Below are 23,005 nucleotides of genomic sequence, written 5' to 3'. Positions count from 1 at the left end.
CTATATTTTTGATTTTTTGATTACAGTGTTATGTCAGTAACAACTGCATTTACCTTTCTCTCCTGGAATGTTAGGGGGCTGGGTGATGGTGTGAAATGTACTGCACTATTTTCTGCGTTGAAACCTTACAAATCAGCTATAGTGTGTATACAGGAAACACACCTTCAAAAAGACACCATTCCATTACTAAGGTCCAGGGGATATCAGACTCAGTTTCACTCCACACACACAGCCTACTCCAGGGAGTAAGCATATTGATTTCCAATAATGTTCCCTTTCACCTGCAGTCCCGAATAGATGAACAGGGAAGATACATTTTTTTACTATGCAAACTGGCTGAATTGCTGTGTGTATGCCCCTCCAACCTTTTCTCCTGATAGCTTAAAATGTCTGGCTCAATTCATAAGCCCATATTCTAATTTACCCCTGTGGGTCCTGGGGGACTTTAATAATCTCCTTGATCAGACTCTAGACAAATTTACCCCACCTGGTGGCCACTCCACTGGCCCTGGAGGCCCTACCCCTTTTGCTAGATTGATTTCGGAGATTGTTTGCGAGATGTGTGGAGGGACAGAAATCCGGACAAACTGACCTTTTCCTGTTATTCGGCTGCTTACCGTGGCCTGTCCCGTATCGATTTATGCTTATGCAACTCCTTGGCACAAGTCAGGGTGTCACAGACTGATTATGCTTCCCGCAGTATCTCAGACCACTCACTCCTCTGGGTACGGATATCGGTCCCTGGGGTGAGGGGTGTGAGATTGTGGAAAGTCAACCCATTTTGGCTCCAGCTTTTTCCAGCAGACGACCCTATTCCGGAGGCTCTGAGATGCTTTCTTGGAGTCAACAGGAATACAGCCTCGAGAGGTATGGTTTGGGATGCCCTTAAGGCTCATCTTAGAGGCCTTATTATAAAGCAAATCTCCCACATAAAAACTGCAACCAAAGACTGGGAAACTTGTCAGATCTGCAATTTAATGTTTAGCGACTTTATGTGCATTTACCCTATATGCAATTGTGTCAATTCTCAGCAATTTGACAGGATCGCCGCTTTGATATTATGTGTCTTTTCACATTTGTTTGTTTAATGCGACAGACTGTTGTATCTCAAAGACTGGGAAACGTTTGTGGCTAGTGAGGTGCAGAGGGCAGCTAAATTGCAGACCCCACACCTTCTACTGAACACAGCTGGGTGGCAGCGCAGGAAATGTTTCAGCAGGTTGTCCTGAATGCTGCGGAAAATAAGTGTTTTTTTTTCTGCAGCAGCTGTATTTTGAGGAGGGGGAAAGTACAGGCCTTCTTTTGGCGGTTATCTCCCACTCACAACAGGGACTATCCCACATAGACAATATACAGAGCCCTATGGGGGACAGCATGCAGGACCTGACACAAATACTGAAGGTATTCACTGACTATATTCACGAAGTTTACTCATCTAAGGTAAACCTGACGGAGGAAGCACTGGTGCAGTTCTTGGACTGTTGCCCTCTACCATCACTGACTGACAATGGTCGCAAACTTCTCAATGCCCCTCTGACAATCGAGGAATTAGCCACAGCTGTGGCAAGCATGGCCAATAGCGAATCCCCTGGTACGGACGGGCTCCCAGTAGAAATATACAAGCGTTATAGTGACCCTCTTTTATCTGCCCTACTGAAGACCCTCAATGATGCTTTCATGACAGGCCACTTACCATCTTCTATGAACGAGGCTGTTGTGGTGATTCTCAAACCTGGCAAGAACCCAGTGCTGCCTGACTCGTATCGACCTATTTCTTTAATAAACACGGATATCAAGTTGCTGACTAGGGTACTGGCTACCAGGCTGGCAAAGGTGCTTTAGTACACTTGGATCAGTCGGGATTTATTCTGGCTAGATCAACAGCTCTGAACATCAGGCGACTGTTCCTGAACATACAGCTGCCTGTGGATAATCCTGGTAACAGCGTTGAGTGGAGATACCTGTGGGCTGTTATGCAGAAATTCCAGTTGGGAGAGACTTTTCTTAAATGGACGTGGCTGCTGTACTCTGCTCCTGAGGCATGGATTAGGATTAATGAGGTCCTGTCTGACCCCTTCTCTTTACATAGGGGGACAAGACAGGGGTGCCCGCTCTCGCCATTACTCTTCGCTCTGGCACTGGAGCCTCTGGCGGCGAGGGTGAGGGCATCCCCTGAGGTTGTTGGGTTTCGGTGGGGTGGGAGGGAGGATAAGCTCTCCCTCCACGCTTTCAATGTGACCGATTATGTATCCCTGAACCTTAAGCCCATTTTAGCTAAATTTAAACATAAACTAGGTAGCTGGTGTAAACTGCCTATTTCAGTGACAGGACGGGCTAATCTGATAAAGATGGTCTTGACTCCCCAGTTGCTTTATAGCCTCCACAATGCTCCTGTGTGGATACCACGCTACTGGTTTCAACGGGTGGATTCATTCTATAGAGCATTGCTGTGGAAAAATGGAGTGGCTAGGGTTAAACTGACCACTCTTCAGTATCCTAAAGACCAGGGGGGACTAGCAGTACCGCACGCCCTTACATATTTTTTCGCTGCCCAACTACAGCACCTCACTGGCTGGGATCTGCCAGATATGCTAGATCCCTCTAAGACCTTGGTGATCCCTTCAATGGTGGATTATTCTGCAATGTCCCAGCTTCAGCAGGGTCTCCCGGATCTGACACCTCACTGCCCCACAATAAGGTTGATCCTAAAACTTTGGGCGGAAGTGAAAACTAGACTGGGCTTAGGAGGCTTTTTGGAGTCTACTCACATATGGAATAACAACTCCTATCCCGATTTAAACAAAATTTCCTACCAGGCTGCGTGGGGGAGAGCTGGAGTCAAATATTTTGTACAACTGTATGATGGAATGTCAGCTACGGGGGAAGTTTCCCTCACTGGCTGGCCAATACTTTGTTTTTACAACTATGACATGCTATTAGAGCACTGGATAGGGGCTCAAACTTGAGACTAGATGACTAAGACTTTTTTCCGTTCATATTTACTGCTACAGACAAGACGGGTATTATCTCTCACATCTATGCCTATTTACTTACCCATATTCAAGCTCCTGATCTACTGCCCTGTATAGGAAAATGGGAGGCTGATGTAGGCCCCATAGATGGAGATAGATGGGATCAAATACTGACGACTGGTCCCCTGGTCTCTGTGTCAGCTACCCAAAAGCTGACGCACATGTTTATCTTGCATTGCTCCTATAGGACAACGCTACAACTGCACAGGTGGGGTAGAAGAGAATCCCCTTTAAGTCCAAAATGCCAGTTACACCAAGGAACATTAATTCATATGCTGTGGCGATGTCCCAAACTGGTCAGGTACTGGCAGGCAATACTGGACATCATTAATGTTACCCATACTACTCAACTGCAACTTGATCCAGTCACTTGCCTGCTGGGAGGACTAGAGGAGGACCTATATCCCCCCATACATACATATCGATACTGAGGCTGCTATATTTGGCCAGGAAATTAATTGTGAGGTATTGGATCTCCCCTTACACCTCCACATCCCAACAATGGGTTCAGGCGGTTAACAGGATACTTATTAGGGAGAAGCACACATATCAGCACAGGAAACTGCCGAACAACTTCACCAAAATATGGCAGGAATTGTTGGAGTTCCCACGGGTGCCCCCCCCCCCCCCCCCCACAGCTTGTACTCAACAGATTATTGGTGACCTAATGGAACCATGCAGCGGTAAAGTGACTATGGGGTAGGACATACATGTGCAAGTTTTGCTCTGCTTGATGGGCTGACAAGCTCACACCAGGTGTGACGCTCTCTGGGTTGAAGGATGTCTGTTTTTGTTTACTAGTTTTAGTATACCATTCTCCATTAGAGTACTGGAGTTAGATTTGCCGACATGATACACAGGTTTGGTGACACCGGGTATGCACTGTTAACTGTACTGTGATGACAAAGTCTATAACTGAGATGCTTGTAACCCAAATATCTGTGTATGTGTTTACCTACTTGCATCAACAATAAAATTATTTTCTCTGATTAAAAAAAAACCAAGAGCATTCATGTCACGGGTTACCTTGATAACCTACTGAAGGACTCCCCAGCCACAAATTTTTCTACCAACGTCCAAAGGGTAATTCTGTTCCTTCAACACTTTGGCTGTATAATCATTCAAAGTTTGTTCATCTGCTCTCAAACCGTCTGGAGTACCTGGGCCTAGTTTTGGACTCCCAAGCCCAAATATTCCTCCCTTAGGAGAAAGTTGCTTTCCTAAGGTCCACACGAGGATCCTTAGGTCAAAATGGCACTCCAACTTTGATACTGTATGAGGGTTCTGGGCTTGATGGTAGGCTCCTTCAAGGCACTTCCATTTGCCCAGGTTCAATCCAGACATCTTCAATCCAACATGCTCACGACATGAACTGATCGTCTTAAGAAATAAGATATACCCGGTCAAATCCAAATAGCTTATACATACTGTATATATAACCCAACAGGTGCTAAAGGAGTGTCACCACATGTTACCAATATTTCTGAATAAAGCTTCTGCACACTGCTATAAACCCTTTCTAGCAAATTTTGCATAAACATGGGGATTTTTAGTTCACATACATTGCAATACATGTTTAAGCTGGATTCGTTTGGGGAAGATGTAGGTGTGGGGCTGTTCCACTTAGAAGAACTTGTATATGTGTTTAAAAGTGAATAAAATGCTGAAAACTTTTTGAAACCAATACGTGAATCTAATTAAGAAATTATGAAAGATTTGACTCCCGCGCTTATGGTACAAATGAAAATTAAATGTAAAATATGTGAAGAGCTGCAGCCTCTATCCATAAATTTACCCTAAGGTAAATCTAGAAAAATGTGAAAAAAGGGAAGGATAGATATGGCGCTGCTCTTATTAAGAAGTAATTTGCAACCTTTAGATACTTGAGGGGTGCGTATAATGCAAAAAGTGAAAAAAAAGTGCAGAAAATAAGAAATGTAAAGGATATCCTACTGTGTAAACTTCCTGATCGCTTATTTATAATGCATACTGTTAGAAGCTATGTGCATTCAAACAAAAATAAAATAAAAATGAAAAAAACAAATAGAAAAGTGCTAACTTTTCCTTTGTGAAATCCACAATCCTGTGCAAAAGGAACAAAAACAAAAATAAAATGAAAAATAAAAATGAAAAAACAAATAGAAAAGTACTAACTTTTCCACAATCCTGTGCAAAATCTGCAATTCAAAGTAACATTTCTGTGTCAAAAAAATAATAAAAATACAACGTATATGACTGGTATATAGTATTGCTGTAAAACTGGGCTCAGAAACATGCATATACCGTCCTTAAACCCTGGTGTATAAAAAAAAGTCCAATAATAAAGTGACAATGTGCTCCTTCAAATTGTTCTGTGCTTCTTAGAAAGCATTGCCCCATAAGAAACGCACTCACCGCTATTATTCACCCCACAAGGAGGTATTTCACTTTCACAGTATGAGCCACTTTTGATTTTGATTTTGGTTTTTACACATCAGACAATTTTGACACATTTTTGGGACCGTTGGCATTTATACAGCAATCAGTGTTGTAAAAATGCATTGATTACTGTAAAAATGTCACTGGCAGTGAAGGGGTTAACACTACGGGGCGATCAAGGGGTTAACTGTGTTCCCTAGTGTGTGTTCTAACTGAAGGGGGGTGGGACTTGCGAGGGGAAGAGATAGATTGGTGTTCATACTTTGTATGAACACATGATCTGTCTTTTCTCCTCAGAGAATCGGGATCTCTGTGTTTACACACAGAGATCCCGGTTCCCGCCATGTCACCAGCGATCGCGGGAGCCGGTCACTCGCATCGGCTCTGGGGGCGAGTGGCCACATAAAGAAGCGACGTAACATCACGGCGATTCGCGCAGCCGAGCCATGTTGCCGCAGTACGGCAGCTGGGCGGCAAGCGGTTAAGCTAGCCAACTTAGTCCAAGTCGCCCAATGCTTATGTCCTCAAATTGGGAATGTCCTTCCTTCACATGCCCTGGAAGGTGGTGACTACAAATGCCAGTCTTACAAGCTGGAGCATAATGTACAATGTCCTCACTGTCCAGGGGACTTGGTCCCCAAAGAAGTCAAAACTTCCCATCAACATTCTGGAACTAGGAGCCATCAGATTATCTCTGCAACACTGTAATTCTCTTCTGCAAGGTCACCCAGAAAAGGTACAATCAGACAATGCAACAGCAGGGGCCTACATAAATCAGTAGTCAAGTTGTTCTAAAAGAAAATGCTGATACTCTCCTGGGTGGAAACTCACATTTCAGTTTTTTTGGCTGTTCACATCCCTGGAGTGGGCAATTGGAAGGCAGACTTCCTAAACTGTCAATTCCTTGACTCGGAAGGAGTGGTCTTAGCACCCAGAGGTCTTTCAAAATCTTTGTCAGAAATTGGGAAAACCAGATGTGTTGCCAAGACCAGAGATCATCTAGCCTTTACACTGAAAAATTTTACACAGTGATTAGTCTCGAGCTTTCCTGCCGTGGTTGGCAGCTATCTGTCTCTCTGGACCCTGTGGATTGCTCCACCAGTGATCGGTACACCACATCCTTTCCAGCCAGCTTCCATCTACCACTCATGCAGCCACTGTTTAGCACCATGTAAGATTTTTAAATTGTCATCATTTTTTTTTTTTTTAATTCTGTTTATTGGTTTTCTTTTTTTTACAAACACAAAAACATATACAACATACAGCACTCAGACATGTCATATGGACCCCGTCCGAATATGGCCAACATGACCTGGCCCAAATTGCCTAACTAACATAGTTCAACTGTCTAGCCAAAAAAAACAAAAAAAAAACCCTCCCTTCCCTCCCTCCCCCTCCCCTTAGCTCTACTTCCCAACCTTGAGTCACAGCTCCTAAAGGATTCTTCAATTTATTAATATCTAATGGGCAATATTAATTAAGCTATAGAAAGTTGCATAATATATTTAGGCACACATCACAATTTTATGAAACATAGTGATCCTTTAACTTGCCGGGGTGGAAAAATTAATACAGTAATCAATAAAGAAGAAATATAGATATCTTATTTTAGGAAGGTGACAAGAGATGAAAAAGCAGCCTCTTCTTTGTATGGGTATTAGGTTTGCTATTGGAATTCATTAACACAATATACTTTCTCTTCTCTATCCTACCGTACTACTAGATTTATACCAAGTGTGCCACACCTTATCGAATTTTTTCATACAGCCCCTGGCTTCGTATGTAGACTTATAATAGGGTAGCATGGCGTTTACTAGTCCCTTCCAGAAAGCCACTTTTGGTGCACCCGGCTTCTTCCAATGTAGTAAAATAGCTTTCCTCCCATAGAATAATAGAATGTTGAGCATGGTCCGCAAAGCACGGGATGGCACCACTTCATCTACGAGACCCAACAGACAAACCTTTACAGTCAACGGTATTGGACCGTCAATAATTCTGAGATACATGAGGTGACATCCGACCAAAACCGTTGAACCTGTTGACAGTGCCAAAAAAGTGGTCAGCTTCTGCCGGAGAGTGAAAACACCTCCAACATTCTGCAGAGGCATTGGGAAAGATCTTAAATAGCCTAGCTGGAGTATAATAGCTCCTATGCAAAAATTTAAACTGAATCAGCCTATTTAAATTGTCATCTTAATAATGAACTTTGCCCATTTTGGATACCCCTATCTAGTGTGAATATTATAGGCTCAAGACTATCATCTGCATATTTGGACATCATTTGAGCCCATTATATACAGTATTGCTATCTATACATACAATAATTTCCATGGGAGTTGTTTGGAACACCTGTACAGTGTCTTTATACACTTTCATAATCTATTTGCCTTTAGCAAATCAATCTCTGAGTTTCTCTTTGTTCTACCTGTGGGCATCCTGCTTCCTACTCCACCATTGTTAAGTAGATCAGACAACTTATTGCCAGGGCCTACTCCCTTATGGAAAGAGTTCCTTCTTCTATCACAGCCCATTCATTCAGTGCTGTTGGTGCCTCTTGGGCTTTTCAGCTTCACGCATCTACTTCCCAAATTTGCATGAGACCACTTGGTCCTCTGTTCACATGTTCTCAGAATTCTACCAGGTGAATTTCCAGGCCTTGACTGCGCTGTGAACTCCTCAGTTTATTGCTTGGGTATGTCCTATGGTCTATGAATACAAGTCCTGTATTGTACAATTAAGATGACTTACCTGTAAATTCCTTATCATAGAGTGCTGTGCAGGATACAGACCTCTCCCCTCTGTGTCTTGATCATTATTACTTGTTAAAAAAAATAGAATTTCACAGGGTAGGCTGTCTTTTTGGATCTACTTGTCATTTTGCTGTGCCTTTTTCCTTGAAGGTAATCATCACTTTTTCAGTTTTTACTAAGTATAGAGAATATAAGAGAATCCATTAGTGGAGCAACAAATCCATTATTTGGTGTATTAGATGAAAATGGGAATTTTAGTTGGAATTTCTTCTCATTGAGGTCCTTGTGAAATAATGGAAGCCAGCATGTTATGCAGCTTGCCAGTTTTTGTTAAAATATATCTTTAAACATAAGTACTGAACTGGACAGAGAAACATTACTTGATGAGATATAAAGGGGCCATAATACCAGGGCATGTAACTTTTTAGTTACTGCTCTGAGATTGTTCCTGTTTTCCTTGCCAGATATAGACATGTGACTTTTTTTCATACTGAGTCATCAGTGGAATAAGGCACTAATATGGTGCTGACCAGGTATGTATCATACATACTGTACATGACTGGGTGAAAAATTTGTGTAACCTTGACATACAAAAGTTTGTGCTCTGTGAGAGCAGGCAAAATGTGTTTTCTCCCAGCAACTGATTCTAGGTAGTTAGATTCTTTACAGAAAAGTTGAATATAGAAGATTGAGCCATGGAGAATCTGGTTGCCCTGCGGGATCTGGAAGACTTTTTTCCTTGTTGAAGTAAATAAAATTGAACTTTATAACATTTTTATTGGTCTTTCTCTTGACCAGCTGCTAGTTTAGGGTTCTCAGGGTGCAACTTTTTTTGTGGTTGAATGTGTATGCTTTTTCCATAACTAATTTCACGTTGTTTTTTTCATCTCTTTTTATGTTTGACTAAAAATAGTTGGGCTATCACCGCTGCATGGTTGGATGGCTGTTAAATAGAACTGCAGGTTATCCCACAGTGTATCCCAGTTTAAGCTGTGGTTCAAATCATGTTGGAATTGTAGACTACAAACAGCGAACAAACCTCAGTGAGACGTGGGATGTCTACTGTTATCGTTCCAAAGGTTTGTATACTTATAGCATAGGATGCTAAGACCCTTCAAATATTCATCTACTAGCTGCAGGTCCAGAATGGGGTCTGCAGGAACATAACCTTTGCTGCCCTAATCCACACCTGCTGCATAATAATAATACATCTTGTTACAGACATGTTCTTCTTTAATCAGTTTTTTTTTTTTTTTTTTGATGGGTTTACCTGGCAATATATGTTGAAATCTGATTTAACAATCTTCTTTTGTTCTACCAACAATTGAATATTTTGAGAGCCTCCTTGACTAAATACAAATTTGGTGGATTTTTTAGGTAGGGCTTCCATTACATGGTTTTGGTAGGAGACTAAATAGAAACTGCACACATGATCCTTTTTCCGTTTGCTACTCCAAAGCCTATTATGCTCCATTTGTTTATTTACAGGTACTTATATAGCACCGACCATTTACTCAGTGCTTTACATATATATTGTACATTCACATCAATCCCTGCCATCAAGGAGTTTACAATCTAAGGTTCCTAACTCACATTCATATGTACACATACTAGGCCCAATTTAGCCAGGAGCCAAATTATCTACCAGCATACCTTTGAGGTGTGGGAGGAAACCCCCGCAGGCACAGGGGAACATGCAAACTCAAGGCAGGTTGTGCCGTTGTTGGGATTCAACCCAAGGCCCCTAGTGCTGCCAGGTGGAAGTGCTAACCACTGTGCTGCCCATTTAGAGTAAAACCCTGACTAGTATGTTTTGTTAGCATTTAATAGAAAGGACTGAGGGCTTGCACACTATTTTGTCTATATTAATGAGGAAACTTTGAATATTATTACCCAAGACGTATATCTTGTACCCTGCAGTACACCTATTGCTATTCTAGCTCAAGAATTACAGTGTAAAACCCAAGTCTAAACTCTAAAACAAATGTTTGTGGCTTACCAGTGTGTGTGTATATATATATATATATATATATATATATATATATATATATATATATATATATATATATATATATAATATATATGGTAGCTACGTGAGTTTTCCCTTTTTAAGGCCATTTTTTTTTTACTTACCTTGTTGACCTAGTTATCCTACCACTAAACACACTTCCTGTCCTGGGTGACAATGCTAACACACTGTAGTGTATATATGGAGGAGCAACGTTGTCACCCTTGACACTGCTCAAAAATACAGCAGGTAGTCTCAGAAGTGCACTGTTGAACATTACTCTCTCATGGAATGTACTTACTACTTACATGGAAGTAGAAAACTGCTTTAATTTATACTGCGTGTCAAGTAAGCCAAATATGGAACTTCTGATGTGGATTCTTTTGTCCCAATTAATTGGGAAAATAATAATTTAATAATCATGGCCTTAAATTAAATTTATTTGATAGGCTGTACAAAAAAGTATAAATCAATTAACTATAACAGAGACATTTCAGTTGAAATGATCTCAGAATCCATAAATGTATTCTTGTTTTCTAGATGCAGAATGTGATTGTCCTGATGGATATGTGGGTGATGGCAGCTTCTGCAATGGAAACCTGCTGGAAGTTTTAGAGGCATATTCTAAAACATCCACATTCTTTTCAGTGAGTTTTTTTTTCTTCTATGCAGTTGTGTCTAAATTCATGAATTATTATTAATATATGTTACTGTGCCTAAACCCGGTGTCAACAAAGAAATGGTCCCATCATGGTTTGTGATCATGTGTCAACCTGCAGTTTCAGTGAGTACACAATCTCTTTCCTGGCTGTTATAGATAATGATGTTATGCAAAAATAAAGTGCCAAGGCATAATTATAAGTGCCCCTGTAGTGAATGGCATCCACTGCGTTTGTGCTGTTCACTTTAAGGCACCAGATCCACCATCTGTTCTACTAAAATTAGAACCTGAAATGTAGTGTAGATGCTGGTTGTCATAATTCATTTACTGGATTTGTATGCTTCTTTGAGCCCACGCCACACACACACCTGCATACTATAACATCTCAATGCTTCTTTCTTTTTCGTACATCACGGGACACAGAGCCACAGTATTTACTGAATGTGTTATATAGGCACCACTAGGTGATGGACACTGGCACACTCTAGACAGGAAGTTTAGCCCCCTATATAACCCCTCCCCTTACTGGGAATACCTCATTTTTTTTCGCCAGTGTCTAAGGTTTTGGTCACGAGTAAAGATGTGCTGTGCTGGACTCCCCTGGAAAAATCTTTGCTGGGGCAGGCCATGCAACCGGATCCATTCAAAGTGCCTTTTCCAGGCCGAATTGAATGGTACCCAGGCTTCGTGTCTGAAGAAACGAGGTTTTGCCTGAAACGCTTCACTTTTTGGAGAGCTGGACCCCGAGTTTTTGTATTTGTCAGCCATATTTTCCTGGCAGGGTGCTTTACAGGCCCAGGAGTGTGGATCCCCTGATAACAAGGGGCCCCGGTTCCTGAAGGTTTTTTAACGGAGCCCACCGTGAGCGGTGAAGATTGGGTCTGTTACCACAGAACCCTGCAGCTGGATAAGGTAAGGGAGATTCCTAAGGAATTTTTCTAATCCTTGTGGGTTTTCTCCTTTAAGTAAATGTTGCTATGCCTAAAGTCGACACCGGGGGCTGTCAAGAGCACATGCCTGATTCCATGCTTGTCAGTCTCGTCTCTGTGTCACAAGCCACTCGCTTCCTCCAAGCCCATGCCTCTGGTAGGATGTGGGAAGGGGGGAGTCTTCTTTCCAGGAATGTCCCCCCACAGCTTCCTTCAGGCTAGAGGCCATATATTAGTCGGCGGTATGCCGCACCGCCTCCCGCCGCCGCCACCATTATGGTGGCTCTTCATCCACCGGCCCTCCTCTCTCCTCCGCCCCAGCCTCCCCTCCATGTGCGATCGGATCAGATCCCTCGGCTCACGTGGGTAAAGCGGTCTTTTTTTAAAAAAAAACGAGGGGGGGGGGCGGAAGGGGTGGTCGGAGGAAGGAGCATTAGAGCGACGTCGGCGTGGTTTAACGCCCACAACGCGGGCTATACAAGGCTATAAAGGTGCACTTTTTTGCAGTTGCACACAGCTCAAAGAGGGACACAGCGCAGATGGATGGCATGTGAGTGTGGGTGACACAGGCATTAACAGGCAACATTTACTTAGCATCAGACTGAGCCTTGATAGCAGCGGCAGTTGCTGGACTATTTTGCTTAGCAGTGGGTGCATTTCTGGTAGTGTCTCTGCATTTGTACCTCCCCTTCTATGGGCAGAAGGGGAGGTACAAATACCCCGAAAAACAGGGGCTCAAAGGGATCTCACTCATGCTTGGAGGACCCCCCCCCTCTGCAACGCCATCTCCCCCTGAAAGACCTAGGGAGGCTGGTCAGAGTAAGCCATTGGGGTCAGGGGCTGCAACTGCTTCTGGCATTTCAGCCCCTGTATATAGGAGGAGGTTTTTTTCTCAACCATAAGTGGATTAGAGGAAAGATTAACGACCTTAATCGCATCTTCACAAAGTGGAAGAAAACGCATTAGGTCTACTTCTACCACCCAGGACCCTCAAACAGAGGAGCTCTGGGAAAGGGGAGACGAATCCCCCTCAGAGGACCGGGATGAGATTGATGACTCCTCTTCTGAGGAATCAAGTGGGGAAGGACCCTCTTCAGATTCACAGGCTGAGAAATTACTGGTGCAATCTCTTACTGAAATGGTCTGCTCCACATTTAAGTTACCCGTTACTGAGTCGGTTGAAAAGCTCACGTCTTGTTTGGGTTCACTGAAGCCTCCTTAAGCTGTGCATGCTTTTCCTGTTCATTCCTTGCTGGAAAATCTTATTTATTCTGAGTGGGATCACCCAGATAAACATTTTTTCCCTCCTAAAAAGTTTTCAACACTTGATCCTATGGAGGAAAAATTCACAAAGGTGTGGGGTATACTGGCAATCGACGCCACTATATCCTCTGTGAATAAAAGTTTGACTTGTCCTGTTGACGCTCAAATGCTTAGGGATCCAACCGATTAAAAAATTGGAATTCCTCTTAAACATTTTTTCCTTGGCAGGTTCAGTAGCTCAACCTGCAGTGGCGACAATTGGGGTATGTCAATCCTTGAGAGATCACTTGAAGCAGATGCTCAAGGTTTTCCCTGAACAGCAGGCCCGGGAGTTAGCCAACCTGCCAACGGCTTTGTGTTTTGCAATCAGAGATATTCTATCCTTCAGACCTCTTGCCTTACGCTTGGGTTGGTGCATATGCGTAGAATCTTGTGGTTGAAAAATTGGTCAGCTGAAACGCCATGCAAAAAGCTCCCGGCTGGTTTCCCCTTCCGTGGTGTAAGGCTGTTTGGGGATGATTTGGACAGTTATATCCAAAAAAACTCAAGTGGGAAAAGTACCCTTTTGCCAGTTAAGAAAAGGAGTAAACGTCCCTCATTTAAATGGGCTCTTTCTCCAGTGCCAGGGGCATCAGCCTCCAGGCAGTCGCGACAGCCTCCACCGTCAGGTTCAAGAGATAAAACTCAGAGTCAACCCCAGGGACAAAAGAAGTCCTGGGGGAGGAAATCTACGAGCCAGAACGCTAAAGCCTCTTTAAGAAGGGGCGCCCCCCGCTCGTTGGAGTGGGGGGAAGACTGCTACAGTTCTCAAGGGTCTGGCAGCAGGAGGATTTTCAGATCAGATGTTCCCAAAGACCCAGAGAAAAAGAAGTCTCTCTTTCAAGCATTGGAGCGACTTTTGTCACAAAAAGTATTCATGGTGGTTCCCATGGAAGAGCAGGGGTTAGGGTTTTATTCAAACATTTTCAGTGCCAAAGCCAAATGGAGATGTCAGACCCATCCTAGATCTCAACCGGTTCCTAAAAATTTGATCTTTTCGCATGGAATCAATCCGATCAGTAGTCTCCATCCTACGAGGAGAACTTCTGGCATCAATAGACATCAAGGATGCATACCTGCATGTACCTAATTTCCCCGCTAATCAGAAATATCTGCGTTTCGAAGTGGAAAAATGTCATTTTCAGTTTGTAGCTCTACCTTTCGGTCTAGCTACTGCACTCTGGGTGTTTTTACCCCAGGCAAAAATCAGCACCATAAAGGAGCTGGTTCAGGTAGTCAGGGCAAAGAAGGGTCCTTCTATTCGCCTTTGTATGAGGTTGTTGGGAAAGATGGTGGCTTCATTCAAAGCGGTTCCCTATGCTCAGTTTCATTCAAGGATATGTGGAGTGAATCCGCGCTATGGATAAAGGTACTCTCCGGGTGGGTTAGGAGCTGCTTCCCCTACAGGTATAAATCCACCTGGGTGGAAAAATGCTACAATATGAATAAAGTTAAGGGGTGTAGGTATGGCGCTGCTCTGATGTAATGCAATTTTTTTTTTATAGTTGCCTTGTGTGATGGCTTAATTGGAATCTGTTGACTAATTGTGTTATCTTACAAAATTCTAAAGTGATAAACCTCATAAACAAAATAGTGCTTTAAAAAGTGACTTCTTTACGGAGAGCATATCATAAGCAAAATTAAACTGTTGAAAATTAAAATTTAAAGTGGCATGTGATATAGCCTTAAAAGGCCAATTTGTGCTTGTTATTCAATTGTGTTACACCCTCTGGTGTATGTGTTGTTAAGTTAGAAAATTAGTGTAGATTGCTCCTCTAGATGTTGGTTGTGGGTAAGAATGATTAAATATGCAAATAAAAATTAGAGATAGATGTCGCATGAACCAAAACTAAAAGTGAAAAACTATTTGCTGGTTACACATATGTGAATACTTGTTATTAAAGTGCTAAATATGGATTTAAAAGTATCATAATTCTATATCGCATACAAGCGATTTGTGCTTCATAAGCCCAGTACTTGCTGGGAAAGGATATATACATACCGTATTTATCGGCGTATAACATGCACTTTTTTCCCCTTAAAATCAGGGGAAAATCGCAGGTGCGTGTTATACGCCGATCCCCTGCGATCCCGAGCTGTCACATCTTCAAAATCGCCGACCGCGATTTGAAAATGGCGCCGCCGGCACCGAAATACACAGAGCCGGTCCTTGGCTCTTCTCGGCGGCTCTCGTTCACTTTCGGCTCCACTCGTAGTCCCGATCGGAGCTATCCGAACCTACTCGGCTACGTTCAGATAGCTCCGCTCGGGACTACGAGTGGAGCCGAAAGTGAACGAGAGCCGCCGGGAAGAGCCGAGGATCGGCTCTGTGTATTTCGGCGCCGGCGGCGCCATTTTCAAATCGCGGTCGGCGATTTTGAAGCCCAGGATGGCAGGGATAGAGGATCGAAGGCTGCACTGGGGAAGGCTGCACTGGGGAAGGCTGCACTGGGGAAGGCTGCACTGGGGAAGGCTGCACTGGGGAAGGCTGCACTGGGGCAAGGCTGCACTGGGGCAAGGCTGCACTGACATGGCTGCACTGGGGCAAGGCTGCACTGACATGGCTGCACTGGGGCAAGGCTGCACTGACATGGCTGCACTGGGGCAAGGCTGCACTGACATGGCTGCACTGGGGCAAGGCTGCACTGACATGGCTGCACTGGGGCAAGGTTGCACTGAGAAGGCTGCAATGATGGGCATTTAAATGTAAGTTTTTTTTCCCTTCAACTTTCCTCCTAAAAAGTTTTTTTTTTCCTTAAAATTCCCTCCTAAATTGGGGTGCGTGTTATATGCCGGTGCGTGTTATACGCCGATAAATACGGTAATTATGATGAAAAGTCTATTAAATGGCTCAAAGAGTCTTTGTTTGAATTATGATTTAAAAAGGGTTAAATTCTCATTGGGAGGTGGTGTTGTAAAAAAACATTCCTTATTCAAGTGCTGGTCTTGTGATGGTGCTCCTTAACCGGGGTCTTATTGTGCTTGCACTCACCGAATAGGGACACCCCTGCAGGGGTAGGAGCAGTCAGTGTTTGCCACTGTGTAGCAGCCCTGGATGTCTCTGGTCCGTACTGTGAGTGCTGCTATGCCGGCTGCTACTGGCTGACTGTAGGTAACTATAAGAGGGGCAGAGACAAGACCAGTCACCCTACACATAGAGACAAAGCAGCAGTGACTAGACTTTATTACAGGAAACTCTAGTTTCACTCTGGGTTACTGCAGAGTGAAAAACAAGCACAAATTGGCCTTTTAAGGCTATATCACATGCCACTTTAAATTTTAATTTTCAACAGTTTTCATTTTGCTTATGATATGCTCTCCGTAAAAAAGTCACTTTTTAAAGCACTATTTTGTTTACGAGGTTTATCACTTTAGAATTTTGTAAGATAACACATTTAGTCAACAGATTCCAATTAAGCCATCACACAAGGCAACTATAAAAAATCGCATCGCATCAGAGCAGCGCCAAACCTACACCCCTTACCTTTATTCAGTTTCATTCAAGACTGCTGCAAAACAGTATCCTGTCTGCCTGGAACAAGAAAGTGCAGGCGCTAGATTTTCTGATGCGCTTGTCGCCAATTGTGCGTCAGAGCCTCAGTTGGTGTTTGGTACCCGAGAATCTGCAGAAAGAGAAATCTTTTTTACCAGTTACCTGGAAAGTGGTAACAATAGATGCCAGCCTTTCGGGTTGGGGAGCAGTTCTGGAAGACGACTGTCCAAGGGAAATGGTCCAAAACCAGGAGGACCTTACCCATCAACATTCTAGAGATTCAAGCGGCGTACCTAGCCCTAAAGGCCTGGACATTCAGGTTGCAGGATTGTCCTTTCAGGATCCAATCCGACAATGCCACAGCAGTGGCTTATATTAATTACCAAGGGGGCACCAGGATTCGTGCAGTCCAGGGAGAGGTAAACCAGATCCTAATCTGGGCAGAAAAGCATGTGCCGTGCATATCAGCAATCTTCATTCCAGGGGTAGAGAACTGGCAGGCGGACTACTTAAGTCGTCAGCAGTTGTTCCCAGGGGAATGTTCTCTTCACCCCGACATCTTCCTGGCTATATGCCAAAGATGGGGGATCCCGAATGTAGATCTGTTTGCGTCCAGGTTCAACAACAAGATCGACAACTTTGTGTCAAGAACAAGGGATCCACTTGCATGCGGGACAGATGTCTTGGTGACTCTGTGGGATCAGTTCTCACTGGTTTATGCATTCCCTCTTATTCTGCTGCTACCACGACTTCTTCACAGGATCAAGCAGGAGAAGAAGTTGGTGCTTCTGGTGGCCCCAGCGTGGCCCAGAAGATCTTGGTATGCAGAAATAGTAAAGATGGCGGTAAGGGCCCACATGGACCCTACCACCACGTTTCAGACCTGCTATCGCAGGGACCAGTGTTCCATCCTACCTTTTTACTGAGCTTTCAGGCTCAGTAATTTATACCTTGATTAATGCAAGGAAGCCAGCTTCCATAGTAATTTATTATAGAGCCTGGAAGGCATATGTCTCCTGGTGTGAATCCAGGGGTTGGTATCCCAGAAAGTATGTCATAGGGAGAATCCTTGCTTTTCTGCAAATGGGGTTAGTGATGAAGCTGGCCTTGAGTACTATCAAGGGCCAGGTCTTGGCTTTGTCGGTATTGTTTCAACATCCGCTTGCTTCGCATTCTTTGGTCTGATGCTTTATACAGGGGGTAACGCGGCTTAATCCACCGGTTAGAGCTCCCCTGAACCCTTGGGACTTGAATTTTAGTTCTGTCGGCATTACAGAAACAGCCTTTTGAGCCAATACATATTCCCTTGGTCCTTTTGACAAGGAAGCTAATTTTTCTGGTAGCCATTTCTTCTGCAAGAAGGGTATCAGAATTGGCGGTTCTTTCTTGTAAAGAGCCATAATGAATTATTCATAAGGATAGAGTAGTATTGCGTCCTCATCCTAGCTTTCTACCGAAGGTGGTTTCATGTTTTCATCTAAACATGGATATTGTTCTGCCTTCATTTTTTCCAGAACCCTGTTCTACGGAAGATAAGTCACTACATTCTCTGGATGTAGTGAGAGTGGTCAACCTATTTGGAGGCGACTGCTCAGATTCGCAAGACGGATGTTTTGTTTGTGTTGCCTGAAGGCCCTAAAAAAGGACAGGCAGCGTCGAAATCTACTATTGCTAAGTGGATTCGGCAGGTAATTATTCAAGCTTATGGTTTGAAGAGGAAAGTTCCACCTTTTCAAATCAAAGAGCACTCCACCAGGGCTGTTAGTGCTTCATGGGCAGTGCATCACCAGGCCTCCATGGCTCAAATCTGCAAAGCCGCAACTTGGTCTTCAGTCCATACATTCACCATATTCTATCAGGTGGATGTGAGAAGACATGAGGATATTGCCTTTGAGCGCAGTGTGCTGCAGGCAGCGGTACAAGGTCCTCAGGTCTGATTGCACCCTACTTTTGTTTGTGTCTCCCTCCCCTCAGACAGCATTGCTGGGACATCCCATTCAGTAAATACTGTGGCTCTGTGTCCCGTGATGTACGAAAAAGAAAACAGGATTTTTACATTAGCTTACCTGTAGAATCCTTTTCTTCGAGTACATCACGGGACATAGAGGTCCCTCTCCTCTTCTAATACACGTATATTGCTTTGCTACAAAACTGAGGTACTCCCAGTAAGGGGAGGGGTTATATAGGGGGCAAAACTTCCTGTCTAGGGTGTGCCAATGTCCATCACCTAGTGGTGCCTATATAACCCATTCAGTAAATACTGTGGCTCTGTGTCCCGTGATGTACTTGAAGAAAAGGATTTTACAGGTAAGCTGTTATAAAAATCCTATTCTTTTACTCCTTCTACATTGTTTGTGATGCACAGAAATTGCAAAGCGATGACAAGAATAGGCTTGTATTGGACATGCAGGATTGGAAGTGCAGTCGCTGTAAATCTGAGGGGTAGATCTGAAATGAGGGAAAGCACTGCTGATTTTATCATCCAATCATGTGCAAGCTAAAATGCTGATTTTTATTTTCCTTGCACGTCCCCCTTGGATATACAGAGACTGCACTTCTCTGTGCACTTTCAAGTGCACTTCCAGTGCAAAGTGGATTTGCCTTTATTAAATAACCCCCAGAGATATCATTGGAGGAGGCCTCCAATAATGTAAGGAGCTAATCAAAGATTCAACTCACTATGTTTACCCAAAGCTAAAATACTAGTTTATAACCTCCCTGTATACTAGTAAAGCGGGTGCCCCACATCTCCCGCGGCCATGACAAGCTGACCGAACCCAGCATCTCCCGCAGCCATGTCAAGTTGAGGTTTTCACTGTAGGGAGAGAGTGCCTGTCAGCCCCTGCGGGAGATTTCTCCCCCCTCCCTCTCCTCACTGACTCCGTTTGTTCTGCTACTTGCCCTGCATCCTCATTGGCAGGGGGGAGGGAGCCAATCATCATCAGCAAAGCATTCTGGGACATGTAGTCCCCATCAAAAATGGCCCCATAGCCTTGTATGTGAAGAGGACTACACACCCCAGCATTCTCTTGAAAGGAAAGAATCAAGGACACCATCTTGTCTGCTGAGAAGTTAGTTACCACAAAGCAGGAGAAGATACTGGACCTAGGGGAGAAGTTTTGCTTCCCGGGTCAGTCCACCGCTTCTTTTCAGCCATACAAGGCCGGTCGGGGACATCCAGCCTGAGATGGGATCCCAGGTGCATATCCAGGCACACCTGCACCGACGGCGTGAAGCGTTCCAGTGTGAGGTGGCCACTCAGGTTACCAGAAGAGCCTGCCTGTTCCAGGACATTCATTTGGGCATTCACCACAGAATTGGTGAGAGAGCACTTGCCCATCTGCAGGAAACAAGGACACTGCAGACAGAGTTACTTCACTTTGCCCACACTTGCCAGAACCTGGGTCTCATTGATGCCCTGTTAAGCAGTCAGTGTCCGCCTTGCTATCCGGATACTGTCAGCATACCACAATTACACTTTGTCAAGCAGGAATTTAAGTACACCAACTAAAGTGGCTAGCTGAAGATCCAAGGCCTCATTCTTCTTCCAAGGGCCTGAAGTTACTGGCTCCAAATAGGCACACACACTCATGCTCTGTATATGTAGTGTACGTGCAGGGTAGTCTGACTTGGGTGTTAAGCCACTGAACAATGAATTGGGTATAGTGTTTATAGTTGGGCCTGTGGTGTCAGGGGACAGAAGAGAGAGGTCTGATATAAGAGAAGGTCATTCTTCTGCTCTCCTGCCTGGACTCATAGAGCCAATTTGAGTAGAGGTAACCAATCCGGTATAAGTTGCTATAGTGTAATTTATTGTTATTAGAGTGTTCACTTCTGCTCTTGGAGTTATTCGCAGTTGTGGAATCCCCTGAAAGCAGCCTGGTAAAATATATTGCGTTATATTGCTCTTGATCTCAGTTATTGCTCTTCAGTTGATTCAAATTTAAAATATACTGTTACTTTTCCACAGAAACCTTACAGTAAAGAGTAACAGACGATTTCTGTTTTATCATAACGTGTGTTTTTCATTGGTCCTTGCACTTACACTATTGCCAGGTGTGCCAGAGGGGGCTGAGACTGTTCTTTGGGTTGAGAGGCAGAGTACAGAACCAAACATACTTAAGCGGCTCCTACGGGGGTAGCGCTAAACTAGGATACTAGTGATGCCTATGGTTCCTCGTTGTATTATATACTGGAAATATTTGGCATTGGATTGTATCTTTTGTATTTGAAAATATTTTCTTAATAATGCTAAATACATATTTAACCATGTATATAAGTTATCAAAAGACCAGTATACAAAGGTAAACCTTTCATGAGAGAAATATGTGGATTGCCTGGCTGTTGTGTTGATCCTCAGTGCTTTCTTATTCACTAATCCATAATGGGCAATGCAGCTAAAGTCAGAGAAATGTCTGAATTTCTCAGAGTTTTGAATTGGTGACTCAGATCAGAATATTGAAATTAATGGGTCAGCATGCCAGCCAGCTACTAGCATATGCTTAATGAGAAGTCAGTAATGGCATCCTCCATGATTGTTTTAATAAAGGATTCCTTTGGGCCAATTGTTTTTAAAATTCCTGTGCTGTAAATGAGAGTACCTAAACTTATGCCGCGTACACACGGTCGGACTTTCCGGCATACTTGGTCCGGCGGACCAGAGTCCGCCGAACAATCCGACCATGTGTAGGCTTCGGCGGACTTTTCCGGCGGACTTTTTCCCAAAAGCCCGCCGGACCTACAAGGATCCCGGATTCCGATAAGCCCCCCGCCCGCAGACCCCGACAACCAATGGCCAGGTTTGTCGGGAAGAGGCCCTTGTCCTCATCAACATGGGGACAAGGTGCTTTGGAGTGGGGGGGGGCCCGCAGGGCGCCCCCTTCCCCAAAGCACCCACCCCTCATGTTGAGGGCATGCGGCCTGGTACGGTTCAGGAGGGGGGCGCTCGCTCGTCCCCACCCCTTTTCCTGACCGGCCGGGCTGCATGCTCGGATCGGGGTCTGGTATGGATTGTAGGGGGGGACCCTACGCCGTTTTTTCGGCGTAGGGGCTTCACTTTATAATCCATACCAGACCTAAGGGCCTGGCATGACCTGCGACGGGGTTCGCAAGGTGTCAATCTCGCCGTTAAAAGCGGCAAGATTGACTTCCTTTTCTAGTCCCGTCGCACCTGAGTCACGTTCAAAATGAACGGACTTGTCCATGTGTGGGGAAGTCCGTTGATTCTGAAAGTCCGCCCTAACTCTGGCGAAAGTCCGTCGGAAAGACGGGCGGACTTAGCCCGCCGGAAAGTCCGGTAGTGTGTGGGCAAGTCCGTCCGTTTCAAAGTCCGACGCACCTGGCGCACAAAGTCCGTTAGAAAGTGTGCCGGACCAAGTATGCCAGAAAGTCCGATCGTGTGTACGCGGCATTAGGATTTGAAACAGCTGTGTGTGTCAGACATGAGAAGGCTAATGGTGGAATGGATTCAGTGGTTATCAAGACAAAACCTGTCAGTTCCTTAGTACTCAGACAATCCGGGGCAATTTGCTAGGTGTAGTTAACTTCCTTTGCTGTTCCAATGATTTTCACCACTTTGAATTTATATTGTATTTGTATATCATCAGTTATTTGAAATCTCAAGTTCTGTTAAAACCTCCTCCTGGCTATTGCACTTTACCAAACACTTTAAATGCCATATACTTTGTTTATTGTATTAACGTATTTATAAACTGTATGGTTCAAACATTGTTTCCCCAGATGATTCTCGATTATAGTAATTCAAGTTCTCAAGGTGCCGAATTTTTCGATATGCTGGTAAATAGGACTTCCTATAGAACATTATTTGTTCCAGAAGATGGCAGCTTTGATAACAATGTAGTAAGTAGAATGAAGAACATTTTATGAAAGACATTTAAGTTTATTCAGTACAACTGTGCAATGTGCTATGGTGATTACAAAAGTGCAGTAACCATCTTTGAAATTGGCTATAGTAAAGTCAATCTTTTGCCTTTTGCACTGCTTTGTTAAATGAACACGTTTGTCTGCACTATTAATACTCTAATGGTATGTTAGCTCACTTTTTCTGATCACATTGAGACCCATTTATAGTAAAAAGGGGAACCATCCCATTAAAATTAGCATGCCACTAGAATTACAAATGGTGTAATTGCCAACTTCTTTTAGACGTTACTGGCTTCTTAACACCCTTTCATGCTTATTTGTATGCACTGGCCCAGAGCAAATATACAAGTTCTGACTTTCCTGGCTGCATACTTGCACTATTGCTAGTTTAGTATTAAAGCCAGGAAAAGGGCTTGAGAGCTAGAGAAGCTAGCAGCATCCAAGGCTGGGTTCACACATGTGCGGGTTCGTGCCTGGGATCTGGTGTTTCCCTATTCTCCAGTTCAGTCGCGATTCAGGTCAGAATTTT

General features: G+C 43.9%; 1 protein-coding gene across 2 annotated transcripts in view; it reads left to right on the top strand.

Annotated features, from left to right (window-relative positions):
- The window catches only part of STAB1 (stabilin 1), a 508,133-nt gene that overhangs the window by 467,161 nt on the left and 17,967 nt on the right, over window positions 1-23,005 (top strand). For both annotated transcript variants that reach the window (XM_073592448.1, XM_073592449.1), the window contains 3 exons: window positions 9,114-9,279; window positions 10,749-10,855; window positions 22,333-22,452. In XM_073592448.1, coding sequence (XP_073448549.1) covers window positions 9,114-9,279; window positions 10,749-10,855; window positions 22,333-22,452 — 393 coding nt within the window. The remainder of the gene's footprint in view (window positions 1-9,113; window positions 9,280-10,748; window positions 10,856-22,332; window positions 22,453-23,005) is intronic.

This window comes from Aquarana catesbeiana, linkage group LG07 (genome assembly GCF_042186555.1).
Source record: "Aquarana catesbeiana isolate 2022-GZ linkage group LG07, ASM4218655v1, whole genome shotgun sequence".
Taxonomy (NCBI): Eukaryota; Metazoa; Chordata; class Amphibia; order Anura; family Ranidae; genus Aquarana; species Aquarana catesbeiana.
The sequence above is the reverse complement of the archived record's forward strand: the minus strand, read 5'-3'. Positions and strand labels throughout refer to the sequence as shown.